Source organism: Aegilops tauschii, chromosome 2 (assembly GCF_002575655.3).
Source record: "Aegilops tauschii subsp. strangulata cultivar AL8/78 chromosome 2, Aet v6.0, whole genome shotgun sequence".
NCBI classification, from domain to species: Eukaryota; Viridiplantae; Streptophyta; class Magnoliopsida; order Poales; family Poaceae; genus Aegilops; species Aegilops tauschii.
The window spans coordinates 444,030,695-444,043,654 of NC_053036.3; the positions used below are offsets into that span (position 1 = coordinate 444,030,695).

Genomic DNA, 12,960 nt, shown 5'->3' on the forward strand with positions numbered 1-12,960 from the left:
GACCAATTAATTCATATTTACTAGGCAATTCTTTTTCATGAAGCTTTCTACTAAACTTGGAAAAATTAAACTCATGAGACTCATCACCAAAACTAACACCGACAGTTTGTTTCTCACAGTCTATTCTAGCATTAACGGTGTTCAAGAAAGGTCTACCAAAGATAATGGGACAAAAGTCATCTTGTGGGGAACCCAAGAACAAGAAAATCAATAGGGTATTTTATTTTCCCACACAAGACTTCAACATCTCTAACAATCCCAATTGGTGATATAGTGTCTCTATTAGCAAGTTTAATAGTAACATCTATGTCTTCTATCTCTGCGGGTGCTATGTCATTCATAATTTCTTGATATAAGGAATAAGGAATAGCACTCACGCTAGCACCTATGTCACATAAACCATGTTAACAGTGATCTCCTATTTTAACTGAGACAATAGGCATGCCAACAACAGCTCTATGATTATCCTTTTTATCAGGTTTGGCAATTCTAGCAGCTTCTTCGCAGAAGTAAATAACATGCCCATCTACGTTTTCTTCCAGGAGATCCTTAATCATAGCAACACTATGTTCTACTTTGATTGGTTCATTAGGTTTAGGTGTTCTAATATAGCTTTTATTAACCACAGTTGAGACTTTAGCATGTTCCTTTATCCTAACAGGGAAAGGTGGTTTCTCAATGTAAGCAGTAGGAACAACTGGATCAACATTATAAAGTATAGTTTCTTCTTTAACTGGTACCGGTTCTTTAATTTCTTCTTTAATAGGTGGGTGATATTTAAACCACTTCTCTTTAGGGAGATCAACATGAGTAGCAAATGATTCACAAAAGGAGGCTACTATCTCAGAGTCAAGTCCATATTTAGTGCTAAACTTTTGAAAAGCATCGGTATTCATAAAAGATTTAACACAATCCTATTTAAGCTTAATACCTGACTCTTTACCTTTGTCGAGTTCCCAATCTTTAGAGTTGCGTTTAATTCTCTCCAAAAGATCCCACTGGAATTCAATAGTCATCTTCATAAAAGAACCAGCACAAGAAGTATCAAGCATGGTTTGATCATTACGAGAAAGCCGAGCATAAAAATTCTGGATAATAATTTCTCTTGAGAGCTCATGATTGGGGCATGAATATAACATTGAATTAAGCCTCCCCCAAGCTAGAGCGATACTTTCTCCTTCACGAGGCCAAAAATTATATATATAATTCCGATCACGATGAACTAGATGCATAGGATAAATTTTTTGATGGAACTCCAATTTCAATCGATTCCAATTCCAGGATCCAATATCATTACATAGCCAATACCATGACAATGCTTTTCCCTTCAAAGATAAAGGGAAAACCTTTTTCATAACTCCATCTCCGGGTAAACCTGCAAGCTTAAACAATCCAAAAATTTGCTCCACATATATCAAGTGCATATCAGGATGTTCGGTTCCATCTCCTACATAAGGATTAGCTAGCAGTTGTTCTATCATACCCGAAGGAATTTCATATTCAATATTTTCAGTAGGTGCAGTAGGTTGAGGGGTAGCTAATTGTGGTTCCAGTCGAGGTGAAGATACCCTGAACAAACCCCTCAAAGGATTGTTTTCCATAGTATCAAGTGACAATAAATTTCAGCACACTATATAAATGTTTCCTTACCAAATTTCACTTACCAAAGGCGCTTCACTCCCCAGCAACGACGCCAAAAAATAGCCTTGATGACCCACAAGTATAGGGGATCAATTGTAGCTCTTTTTGATGAGTAAGAGTGTCGAACCCAACGAGGAGCAGAAGGAAATGACAAGTGGTTTTCAGCAAGGTAATGTCTGCAAGTGCTGAAATTGTAAGTAACAGAGTAGTTTGATAGCAAGATAATTTGTAACGAGCAAGTAACGATAATAGTAGCAAAAGTGCAGCAAGGTAGCCAATCCTTTTGAGGTAAAGGACAGGCCAAAACGGTCTCTGATGATAAGCAAAGCGTTGTTGAGGGTACACGGGATTTTCATCTAGTCACTTTCACCATGTTGGTTTGATTCGTGTTCGGTACTTTGATAATTTCATATGTGGGTGGACCTGTGCTTAGGTGCTATTCTTACTTGAACAAACTTCCTACTTATGATTAACCCTCCCGCAAGCATCCGCAACTACGAGAAAAGTATTAAGAATAAATTCTAACCATAGCATTAAACTTTTGGATCCAATCGGTCCCTTACGAAATAGCGCATAAACTGGGATTTAAGCTTCTGTCACTCTCGCAACCCATCATCTAATTGCTACTCCACAATGCATTCCCTTAGACCCAAATATGGTGAAGTGTCATGTAGTCGACGTTCACATGACACCACTAAGGGGATCACAACATACATACTATCAAAATATCAAACACATATCAAGTTCACATGATTATTTGCAACACGATTTCTCCCGTGACCTCAAGAACAAAAGTAACTACTCACAAATGATAATCATGCGCAAGATCAGAGGGGTATTAAATATCATATTGGATATGAACATATAATCTTCCACCAAATAAACCATATAGTAATCAACTACAAGATGTAATCAACACTACTAGTCACCCACAAGCACCAATCTATAGTTCCGGTAACAAGATTGAACATAAGAGATGAACTAGGGTTTGAGATGAGATGGTGCTGTTGAAGATGTTGATGTAGATTGACCTCCCCAAGATGGGAGAGTTGTTGGTGATGATGAGGACGATGATTTCCCCCTCCGGGAGGGAAGTTCCCCCGGCGGAATCGCTCCACCGGAGGGCAAAAGTGCTCCTGCCCAAGTTCCGCCTCAAGACGGCGGCGCTCCGTCCCGAAAGTCCTCTCCTTATTTTTTAGGTCAAAATGACCTATATACCAGAAGATGGGCACCGGAGGTGGGCCTGGGTGAGCACAACCCACCAGTGCGCGCCTGGGCTCCCTGGCGCGCCCAGGTGGGTTGTGCCCACCTGGTGGGCCCCCTCTGGTAGTTATTTGCTCCAATATTCTTCAAATATTCCATAAAAATTCTTCATGAAGTTTCAGCTTGTTTGGAGTTGTGCAGAATAGATAGCCTGATGTAGCTTTTCCAGGTCCAGATTTCCAGATGCCGGAATTCTCCCTCTTTGTGTGTACCTTGCATATTATGAGAGAAAAGGCATTATAATTACTCCAAAAAGCATTATTATGGATAAAAACATCATAAATAATAGTAGGAAAACATGATGCAAAATGGACGTATCACAAACACCTGTAACATGCTGACGGCTGATCCTGTAAGCCATGTCTGGCTCTCCTGTCCGACGTCCATACTCTGTGTTGCAGGGCTAGCCACACGAACAGTTTGCATTTGAGTGGTGCCCAGCTCCTCTAGTTACATTATGCCGTGGGCGATCTAGATAGCTCAGAGCAGAGGTAGTCATGGACTGATTTAGCCGTGTAGGTGCCGGACGGTGATATCGGCCAAGTGAAACTATCCGGCAGTGACGGATCCCAGTCCATCGTTCCAATTGCATGGCAAAGATTCATGTACTACATTAGAGCGGTGAAGGAGGTGCTCTGCTCGAAGTCTTGTGTCCAACTGCCATCTTCTAAGGCTTGGTGCACCGTACGTCTATTGGCCGTCCTCGTCGGGACGGTGGCCACAATCATTGGCGCAATCTCCGCAGCCACAACTCCATGGATCCACTTGTCCTTCCAGAAGAGCACCTTGTCGCCCGAACCCACCTTTATACTGACCAACGCATCAAACACCTCTCTCGCCTCCTCGTTTGGTGTCATAGGAAGCCCCTGCCATGGTCTTTGAGCGTCAGTCCTCTTTAGCCATTCCCACCTGACTCGAAGCGCCATAGCTTGCCATTTCAAGTTTTTTATTCCTAAACCACCGAAAGCTTTGGGCTGGCAGATTTTATCCCAAGCCACTAGACATTGCCCGCCGTTGCACTTGTCTTTGCCCGCCCAGAAGAATAATATCATCCATTTATTCATATCCTCTAGCACCCACTCCGGTGCTTCCGTCACCATAAGATGATGAACTGGGCGTGCCGCCACTACCGACTGTACCAAAAATAGCCGGCCCGGCCTTTGAATGAGCCCTCTTTGCCATGCTGGCATGAAGTGCCTCACTTTATCTAGCATGGGTTGCTATTCCGCTCGAGTCAGGCTTTTGATCGCCAGTTGGAATCCCGAGTATCTGCAGGGAAACTCTGAGATGTCACATTGTAGCATTCCGGCTACTCTGACCCTATCTTCCTCACTCCCTCTTATGAGAACTGCTGTAGATTTGCGGTAGTTTACTTTAAGTCCCAATGCCTCGCCAAACGCCTTGAGGATCTCTATAACAACAGCCAAATCATGCTCCGTGGGCCTGGTGAACATGGCAACATCGTCGGCATATCATTAAAGGTAAATTGTGACATCTTATGGTGCATGCAGCCCCGGCTCCAAGCCCAAAAGCACAACATCGAGGATATCATTAAAGGTAAAATGCCACTGAACATGGTGCATGCAGCCCCGGCTCCACGCGTAAAACATCAAGACCCTTGGCCTAGGCCTCCTCCTGGCTGGGTGGCGTTATCAGTTGATGGGTCGTTTGTGAAAGAACCTAGGAGGGCAGGTTCCGATATGGTTCTTAGAGATTCAGATGGGGTGGTCATCTTTTCGGCTTATCGTTACCTATTTCACTACAATGATGCCCTAGAGTCAAAAGTTAGTGCGGTGCTAGAAGGACTATCAATGAGTATGCAACAGTCAGACCTTCCAATTCTGATTCAGTCTGACAGCTCGTGTGTTGTTGCGGCTTTATCAGATGATTCATTGGATCGCTCTGCCTATGGACATCTTATGTTAGAGATCAAGAAACTTCTGGAGTTGCATGGGTTTATTCCACAAAAAATCGAGCGTCATCAAAATAGAGTTGCTCATAGTCTTGCTAATATTGGTCGTTCTGGTGGTAGCACCGCTTGTTGGTTGCGCCGTGTGCCAGAGAGTGTAGATGAAGATGTATTAGCAGACTGTAATTCTATTACCGAGAAATAAAACACACACTTTCCCTGCAAAAAAAACAAACGCGTCATTATTTCCTCGCGATTATGTTGCTACAGTGGTCTTGGCATGAGATTATGGATGGTCTTTCTCCACTAGAGCCGAGCCATTCAGCTCCCACCACCATGCTCTCACCTCAAAGCTCAACCGAGCCACCCCCGACACTACTAGTAGTGGCACCGGATCGGGACCGGGGCCCATGCAGCCAACCTCACTAACTACAAGCCAACCCCATCACCACCGGCTCACTTCTAAGAACACACTCGCGCCCCACCCCACCCCACCGACAGCAGCAATGAAGGCCCTCGCTTGTGACAGCAACGCCTCTGCGCCGCTTCTACAGGCGACCAAGATCAGCATCCCCGCCTCCTCCACGGGCGGGGCCGCGGAGGCCGTGCTCCTCGGGAAGGGGTGGTACAAGGTGTGGGTGCTTGCCGCCATCGCGCTCCTCGTGCTCTGGTCCATGTCGGAGCGCCAGCTCCTCCTTGTCTCCGGAGCTGCCGTCAGAGTGGCTGCCGGTGCTGGACATGCTCGCTGGCGCTAGAGATTTGGCGGATTGAGGAAATGGGAGCGGCCGGGAAGGGAGCAGAGCAGAGCGGAGTGAGCTAGGGTTTTTGCCGGATGGGGTTTTTTCTGGGATCGGGGTGGGCCAGCGGTGGGCTGGGCTGACCTGGCGGACGCGCCCGCGCGTGCTTGGGCCGCCTGATATCCACCGTACATTTGGGACGGATCTGAGGGGTGCCGGTCAGTCTGGACGTTTGAGGCCCGTTTAGGAGCTTCGGTTGGGTCGGCTTTTTGTGACCGGTTAGTGACCGAATAGCTTACCCGGGCATATGAGACGGATATAGGGCGCCCGACTGTAGATGCTCTAACTATTTTTAATTTCTTTTGACAAAAGTAAGGCTCTTGTCTAGATATGCAACTAGGTGGACAACATATATGGCAAGCACAACAACAACAAATGCAAGCACAAGATAAGCACGTAATAAAAGCTTACACAAAGTAAAAGCATGGAGTAATCACAAGTGGAGTCAATGGAGACGAGGATGTGTTACCAAAATTCCCTCCTTTGGGGGAGGTACGTCTCCGTCGGAGAGGTGTGGAGGCACAATGCTCCCCAAGATGTCACTTAGGACCACCTTATTCTCCTCACACCCTCGCACAATGCAAGATGTCGTGATTTCACTAGCAATGCCCTTGAAGGCGGCAACCGAACCTTCACAAACAAGGTTTGGCTCTCTCCACAACTTAATTGGAGGCTTCCAACACCATAATGAAGCTTTAACACAATGGAATGTGGCTCGGAGGTGACCTCTCTCGTCTAGGGTGTCCAAACACCCAAGAGCAACAAGATCCACAAGAAATGTAAGGGGGATTCAAATATCCTTGGTGGAAGTATAGATCTAGGTCTCTCCCTCAATCCCTAGGAAAACAACAAGTTTGGTTGGATAGGAAAGGAGATCGGACAGGTTTGAGCTTGAGCAACAACGGAGCAAGACATGGGGAAGAAGCAAGTCTATATGGGGAAGAAGACACGCTTTATATAGTGGGTGGGAAAATCCAACCGTTATGCTCTGGAAGTGCTCAAGCGGTACTACCACTCAGGGGAGTAGTACTACCGCTAAGCGCATGGGAGTTACAGATACCCACCGAGGACTAGCGCGGCACTGGCGCGGTAGTACTGCCGGAGCGGTACTGTCGGCACAAGTAAGCGGTACTACCATGAATTGCAGGTGGGATAACCGAAACTCCCACGATAATACGTGCGACACAAAAGCGGAAGTACCGCACAAGCGGTACTACCGTAGGTGCCAGCGGTACTACCGGCAATTACAAAAGGGCAACAGAGACCCTCACGGTAGTATGCGTGGCACTCAAACGGATGTACCGCACAAATGGTACTACCGTGCGAGACAGCGGTACTACCGCTAATTACCAGAGGGCAACAGAAACCCTCACGATAGTGGACATGGTACAACCATGGAAGTACCGCACAAGCGGTACTACCGTGGGTACCAGTGGTACTATCGCTTGGTAAAAGGGTGTAAGGACAGAACACAACAGAAGGAATGCTACAAGGTTGAGGAAGGTAGCATGGGTGCATACAGGTTGTGTACGTGTTGAATCCACACATACCTTTAATTGTGGATCCCATTTTAATAGTACGGATTTTCTACTGCTCAAATACAAAAAAGCGAAAACCCGTCTTCGCTCTTTTCCTAATAAATGGGAATAAAACTGTCTTGTGCCATCGATATGAATGTCTGAAATGTTCAATACGTACTAATAGTCCATAAAACACATTGTCATCACCACCAATACTAATTAGAAAGAGACATGCCCTTTCATCCGCCATTGGAGAGACAGAACAAGAGGAGAAAGAATGAGACCGGTCCGAGTCGTCTCAGTCGACTCAAAGCCATTCGTCCAACCGAGCCTTAACGACCATTATCCACCCATCCTCATGATTGTTGCCACGTCAAAACATGGCTCTACACACGGTCAGTGCTTCCCTGTCAAAGATAAATTCTGCGTTTGGTGCTTTTTGCTAGCTGCTATCATTGCGATTTCTTTTCTTCTAATAACGCCTATATTACAGTGGTTTTAGGGCATGTCTAAAGCTGACCCGCATATGACTATGGTATATATCTGTTTTTATGTTCAGACGTGGTCCGCAGACATGATGCGGAAGAGAGCCATCCAACCCTTTTCACAAAGGGCCTATCTATAACTCGGTCGACTGAGACAAAACAAAGTCTAAGTCGAGTGACGTCAGCGTAATTGTGGTGCTGCAAGCGACATGGCTAAATGCTGCAAATGGCGATGAAAATTGTTGCGACATTACTGCAAGCAACGGGAACATATGTTAAATTCTTTCTAACTAAAAATTCTACACCGTCAGAGAAGGATGTTGCAACCGGTGAGACAACGTACTACAATAAATGAGGGAGGACATGCTACAACTAGCAAGACAGATGTTGCAACTGGCAAGAAAAAATGTTGCAAACGATGAGACAAAATGCTGCAAGGTCGACTAAGACTTCTTTAAATCTCAGTCGACTGAGTTTCAGCAAGCCCGTTTCACAAATTAATCCTTATTTGTCCGCTTGGGAGGAGAGAGAGGAGGGGACCATGCATGTGCAGAGAGAAAAAAAGAAGGAGGACCACGTGGTGACTTTTTTTGCTTAAGTGGATGTTTGGCTACCGGTATAGCTCCCCACGTTTGTCTTTAGTTTGCTGGAGAACGGACATTCGGACCATTTCACGGACCGATGGGGTTTCCATTTAATGACAAAAGTTGACACAAACGATTCAAACACTACAACCCAGACATATACCGAAGCTTCGATGTCTCCTTTGAAGACGGCCTTATGCATTTCACTCTTTTCAACTGAGTTGCTACAGTGGTGTTGGCCCGGATGGTTTTTCTCCACTAGAGGCGAGCCGTTCAGCTCCCACCACCACGCTCACCTCAAAGCTCAACCGAGCCACCACCAGCTATCATAGTGGCATCGGATCGGAACCGGGGGCCCACGCGGCCAACCTCACTAACTACAAAAGCCAACCCCATCACCACCGGCTCACTGCTAAGAACACACTCCCGCCCCACCCCCACCGACAGCAGTAATGAAGGCCCTCGCCGGCGACAGCAACGCCTCCGCGCCGCTTCTGCAGGAGGCCAAGATCAGCATCCCCGCCTCCTCCACGGGCGGGGCCGCGGAGGCGGCGCTCCTCGGGAAGGGCCGGTACAAGGTGTGGGCCCTCGCCGCCATCGCGCTCCTCGCGCTCTGGTCCATGTCCGCCGCCTCCGTCTCCCTCCGCTGGTCGGCCGGCGACCTGGCAGCCGTTATTTCAGGGGACCTCGACGCGCCACTCCGCGACGATCTAGATTCCCTCGTAAGATTCCTTTTGCTTTTGTTCGCTTCGCACCCCGTTCGTATTCTTACCTGCCAAGTGCTTGCTGTATGGTCTGTTCGTACGCGCAAGCTCAAATGTGTGTTTCACAACAAGGACTGCCCGTGAAGAATCTCTTATTATATCCGGATCAGTAGGCCCTTTAGATAAGGCATCCGGATTGTTGCGCTATCCACATTTCTTTGGAAAACAAATCCGCTTATATTCTAATGCCTGACCAATGCCAAAATTTTATTGCTACATTCTGGCAAATCATAATTTCGCCAGGAACTAAGCGATGGCCTAAGTTCTCTAACTCAGGTGTATTTCTTAGAACACGTAGTTACTCCTACATGTTCCTTGATTACTTTTTGAACTTTTTTGCGGGTTTCTTTTTCTCTTCTCTTATTCAACTTAAGTGTAGCCACAAACTAAACACCCCCAAATTTTGCGCACCAAAAGTTCGTATCATTTGAGAAGGTGTCCATTGTATTGATAGTTGGCATTAGAAAGCACAACACTACAGTTGTTTGGTTACTGGATTCTGAAAATAGGCTTGTTATAACTGACCAGGAGATGGAGGAAAGGGAGAAATTAGTTGGTCGGATGTGGGACATGTACACACGCACCAGCGACGAGGTACGCCTTCCACGGTTCTGGCAAGAAGCATTCGAGGCTGCATACGAGGAGCTTGCTGGTGATGATATGCAGGTCCGCGACACGGCCATCTCTGAGATTGCTCGAATGTCAGCCCACAGACTTGAGCTTGAGCAGCCTGTGAATGCGAACGAGGTATGATCAGAGCATCAAAGTTCAAAACAGAGCACTATTATATGTATTCTTGTTCATACACGCCTTACCTTCCCCCTCTTATGTTGTAAATAGTTCGTGGATTCTTATTTACTTCACTTTGTAAGCATTCATCCGATCTTGGACCCAATTGGTCATAATTTCTTAGTATGACTGATTGCCAATTTTCTACTATATTGATCTTACAATGCTCAAATCAGTGATAGGTAATCCATACGAATACACGGGCAGCTCATATTATTCTTGAAAAATAATGTTTGGCATAGGTGTAACAACACAGTTTGCACCTATATATGATCATTAGTTGTTGTCCATACCTTTATCGAAGTTAAGCATGACATGCTAATTTTGGCACAAGGTACTTTTCATTGTAGTAATTCTCATGAAAAGCTTTGGTAAGTTCATCATTCAAAATTGTTGAGATTTGCATATAATTTCTTGTCAGCTAGCATGTGGTACATTTTCTTTACAGCTGTGGGTTGCATGTATGGAATATTAGAATGTGAGGAGGAAACATATTCTTTCATATATTCCTTTTATGCATAACACATAAGAGATGATAAGTTTTAGCTATGGACAAGACTCCGCAGAACAGTCTGAGCAAATAACTTCTTAAAGTCACAGTACAGAACTTCAAAATATAATGCTTTGAAAGTTATGCTTTGCATTTCCTGCTCAGCTCCAAATTGCTGATTCTTTTGTGAAGTAATTCTTTCAGTAAAGCACCCAACATTTTGGTGAACTTCAGAAAAACATCATAAAACGGAAAATTATGGAGAATAGCATTCACATTAACTTGCCACCCACCAAAGTTATAAATTGATCAATTTTCCCTGCTTGTACATTATTGCATTTTGGTGCCAACCTGCCCGCTTTTTGAGACAGTCACAGAACGTCACTCGTCATTTACAAAAAAAAAACCTCTGTTTTTGCCTTGAACATAGTGCAAGGATATGGCAAATTTATCATTCTGGTTATGATACCCTGTGAGCTTGAGGTCAAGCTTCACACACGAAACATCCATATAAACACAACATATGGTCACCAGAAACATGTGATGGTGCTTCACACGACAGCCACAATGTGGCTTCGCATTGCTTTTAATCCTCCCAAAAGAAGCTACAGTAAAACCATCACTGTAATTTTAATACTCCCTCCGATCCATACTAATTGACGCTGCTTTAGTACAACTTTGGTACAAAGTTGTACTAAAGCAGCGTCAATTAGTATGGGTCAGAGGGAGTACTATTTGCCGTAGTTGTTCCTGCTTAATGTTTACGATTTGATTTTCCCACCTAGCCAGATTGCAATGTCATTCTGGTAGTTTTGCTTCTGCTGAGCTTATTTTCCCTTTTGGAATACATCGCCTCTATCTGCTTAGCAGGATTACAAAACAAACCTAGTTGGCTCTGCAAGCATTCTTGATGAAGTTGTCTTTGTATAGATGAAATGTGAAAATGATATCAATGTGCAGCGAGATGTGAATTGTGATGTATGATCTAGAATTTTTTTGGCAACTCAGCAAATTGTGTAGCAACTGCAAACATAAACCCGAGCTTCTCAAAAGGACTCCATAGTGTCTTGTTTCCAGAGGACCAGCCTGTTAACCGCCAAACTTGCATTTATGCATATAATTGAAGTTTCCAGAGGACTAGCCCATTTGCTACCTGGAACTGTTAGGTATCTAGCATGGTTTTCTTATTCTGTCACTATTTGCAGGAAGAGGGCAAGGTAAGCATCAGGAATAATGATCATGGCAGAGCGAAGCAGTAGCTTCAAAACTGAAGATCTATAACGGTTGCGGACAACAAATATCAGCAGCTGAACTTGAAGTTTGATGTAAACTGAAATTTTCTGTATGGGAGGGCAAGCAAAAGCTTACCATGATGCAAAGTTTTAACTTCCCCGCAGTAAAGCGTTGTATTATACGTGTATTATTCATAGGTCCTGATTAGAAATGTCATGCCATTTGCTATATGTAGTAACGTGGAATAGAGGAAGTCTAGCAAGATCATGCTGTTTTTGTTTGAAACATGGTTGTTTGCCTTTTTCTTTTGAGTATACTACCCAGCACCACGGTAATAGTAGCTGATGTTGAGGCAGCTCGTCAAGTCCTGCCCAAACACAAGGCAGCAGCGCTTCCCCATGGAGGCGGCCGCCGCCTCGCCGCCGCGGCACCGGTCCGCCGGCGGCACGAAGCACCGCGGGTGCACGTCCACCCGGCACGTCCCGCACCGGTACCCCCACGCCGCGCCCACACGCCGCGCACATAGACGCCGGCGCCGCGCCGCCATCCGACTTCTTGACGAGCCACGCGTCGTGGCCGCAGGGGTGCGCCGCGGCCGGACCCCGCGCCACGGGCGGCAGGCGGACGCAGAGCGGGTGCACGACGACTGTCGCGGAAGCGCACGCGCCAGCGCTGCAGCCGTAGCACGCGCCCTTCACGTCCTCCCCGCACACCTCGCACCTGACGTTGCCGCCGCCGGTGCCATGGTCCGCGGCGGCGGCGGCGCTCTCGCGCCGTTTCAGCCTGTGCTGGGAGTGGACGATGGACTTGAGCGTCCTCGGGAAGCTGCGCGCGCATACCTCGTGGAGCTTGAAGCCACAGCCGGGGTGGCCACACAGGTACCGGGGCCCGGCGCCGGCGACCAGACAGCCGTCGCAGGAGAACTCGCCGTCGTCATCAGCGTCTGCTGGGAGCAGCCGGTGGCTGCCGTGGGCGAAGTAGGCGACGGACCTCCTCCTGCTACACATCCCTTCCAATAATGCAACGAATAATCCACCGCTACTGAGCTTATTTAAAGTAGATCAATCTATGGCTTGTGGGGGCAACAGCTTGTTTTGAAATGCAAACCTTGTGGAAATTACTAGCCAAAACATGTCCAGTCACAATCGCGCATGGATTGAATTGTCCGTTTCTTGGAAATAACACTTGAAATCATCAACAAGTGACCACGAGCCCACGGACCGCGTGTTCATGGGTAATGTGAGACGACAAGAGCATCTACAACCCATTCAGCAAATTTAAAGACCTAAACGTTGTCCACTCTGACGACCACATCCGACCACACTTTTCATATGTAAACCTTCATATTCATGTAAATTTATGCATATCCATTGTGTAGCACAAATCATCATCAGTTTAATCATAGATTTGCGATACACGAATGAATCAAGCGTCTTCATTGTTACGCTCGTTAATCCTTTTCTTCATGTTGATCAACCACTTCTT

At 46.2% G+C, this 12,960-nt stretch overlaps 1 protein-coding gene and 1 pseudogene across 1 annotated transcript; one reads left to right on the plus strand and one right to left on the minus strand.

The window, feature by feature from the left end:
- Positions 1–8,595: 8,595 nt before the first annotated feature.
- LOC109782659 (uncharacterized) lies at positions 8,596–11,760 on the plus strand. Its single transcript, XM_020341281.4, has 3 exons — positions 8,596–8,921; positions 9,492–9,710; positions 11,448–11,760. Exons 1-3 carry the CDS (start codon positions 8,652–8,654, stop codon positions 11,499–11,501), a joined length of 543 nt encoding a protein of 180 aa, XP_020196870.1. The 5' UTR covers positions 8,596–8,651; the 3' UTR covers positions 11,502–11,760.
- LOC109782658 (uncharacterized) lies at positions 11,759–12,578 on the minus strand (annotated as a pseudogene).
- Positions 12,579–12,960: the final 382 nt, after the last annotated feature.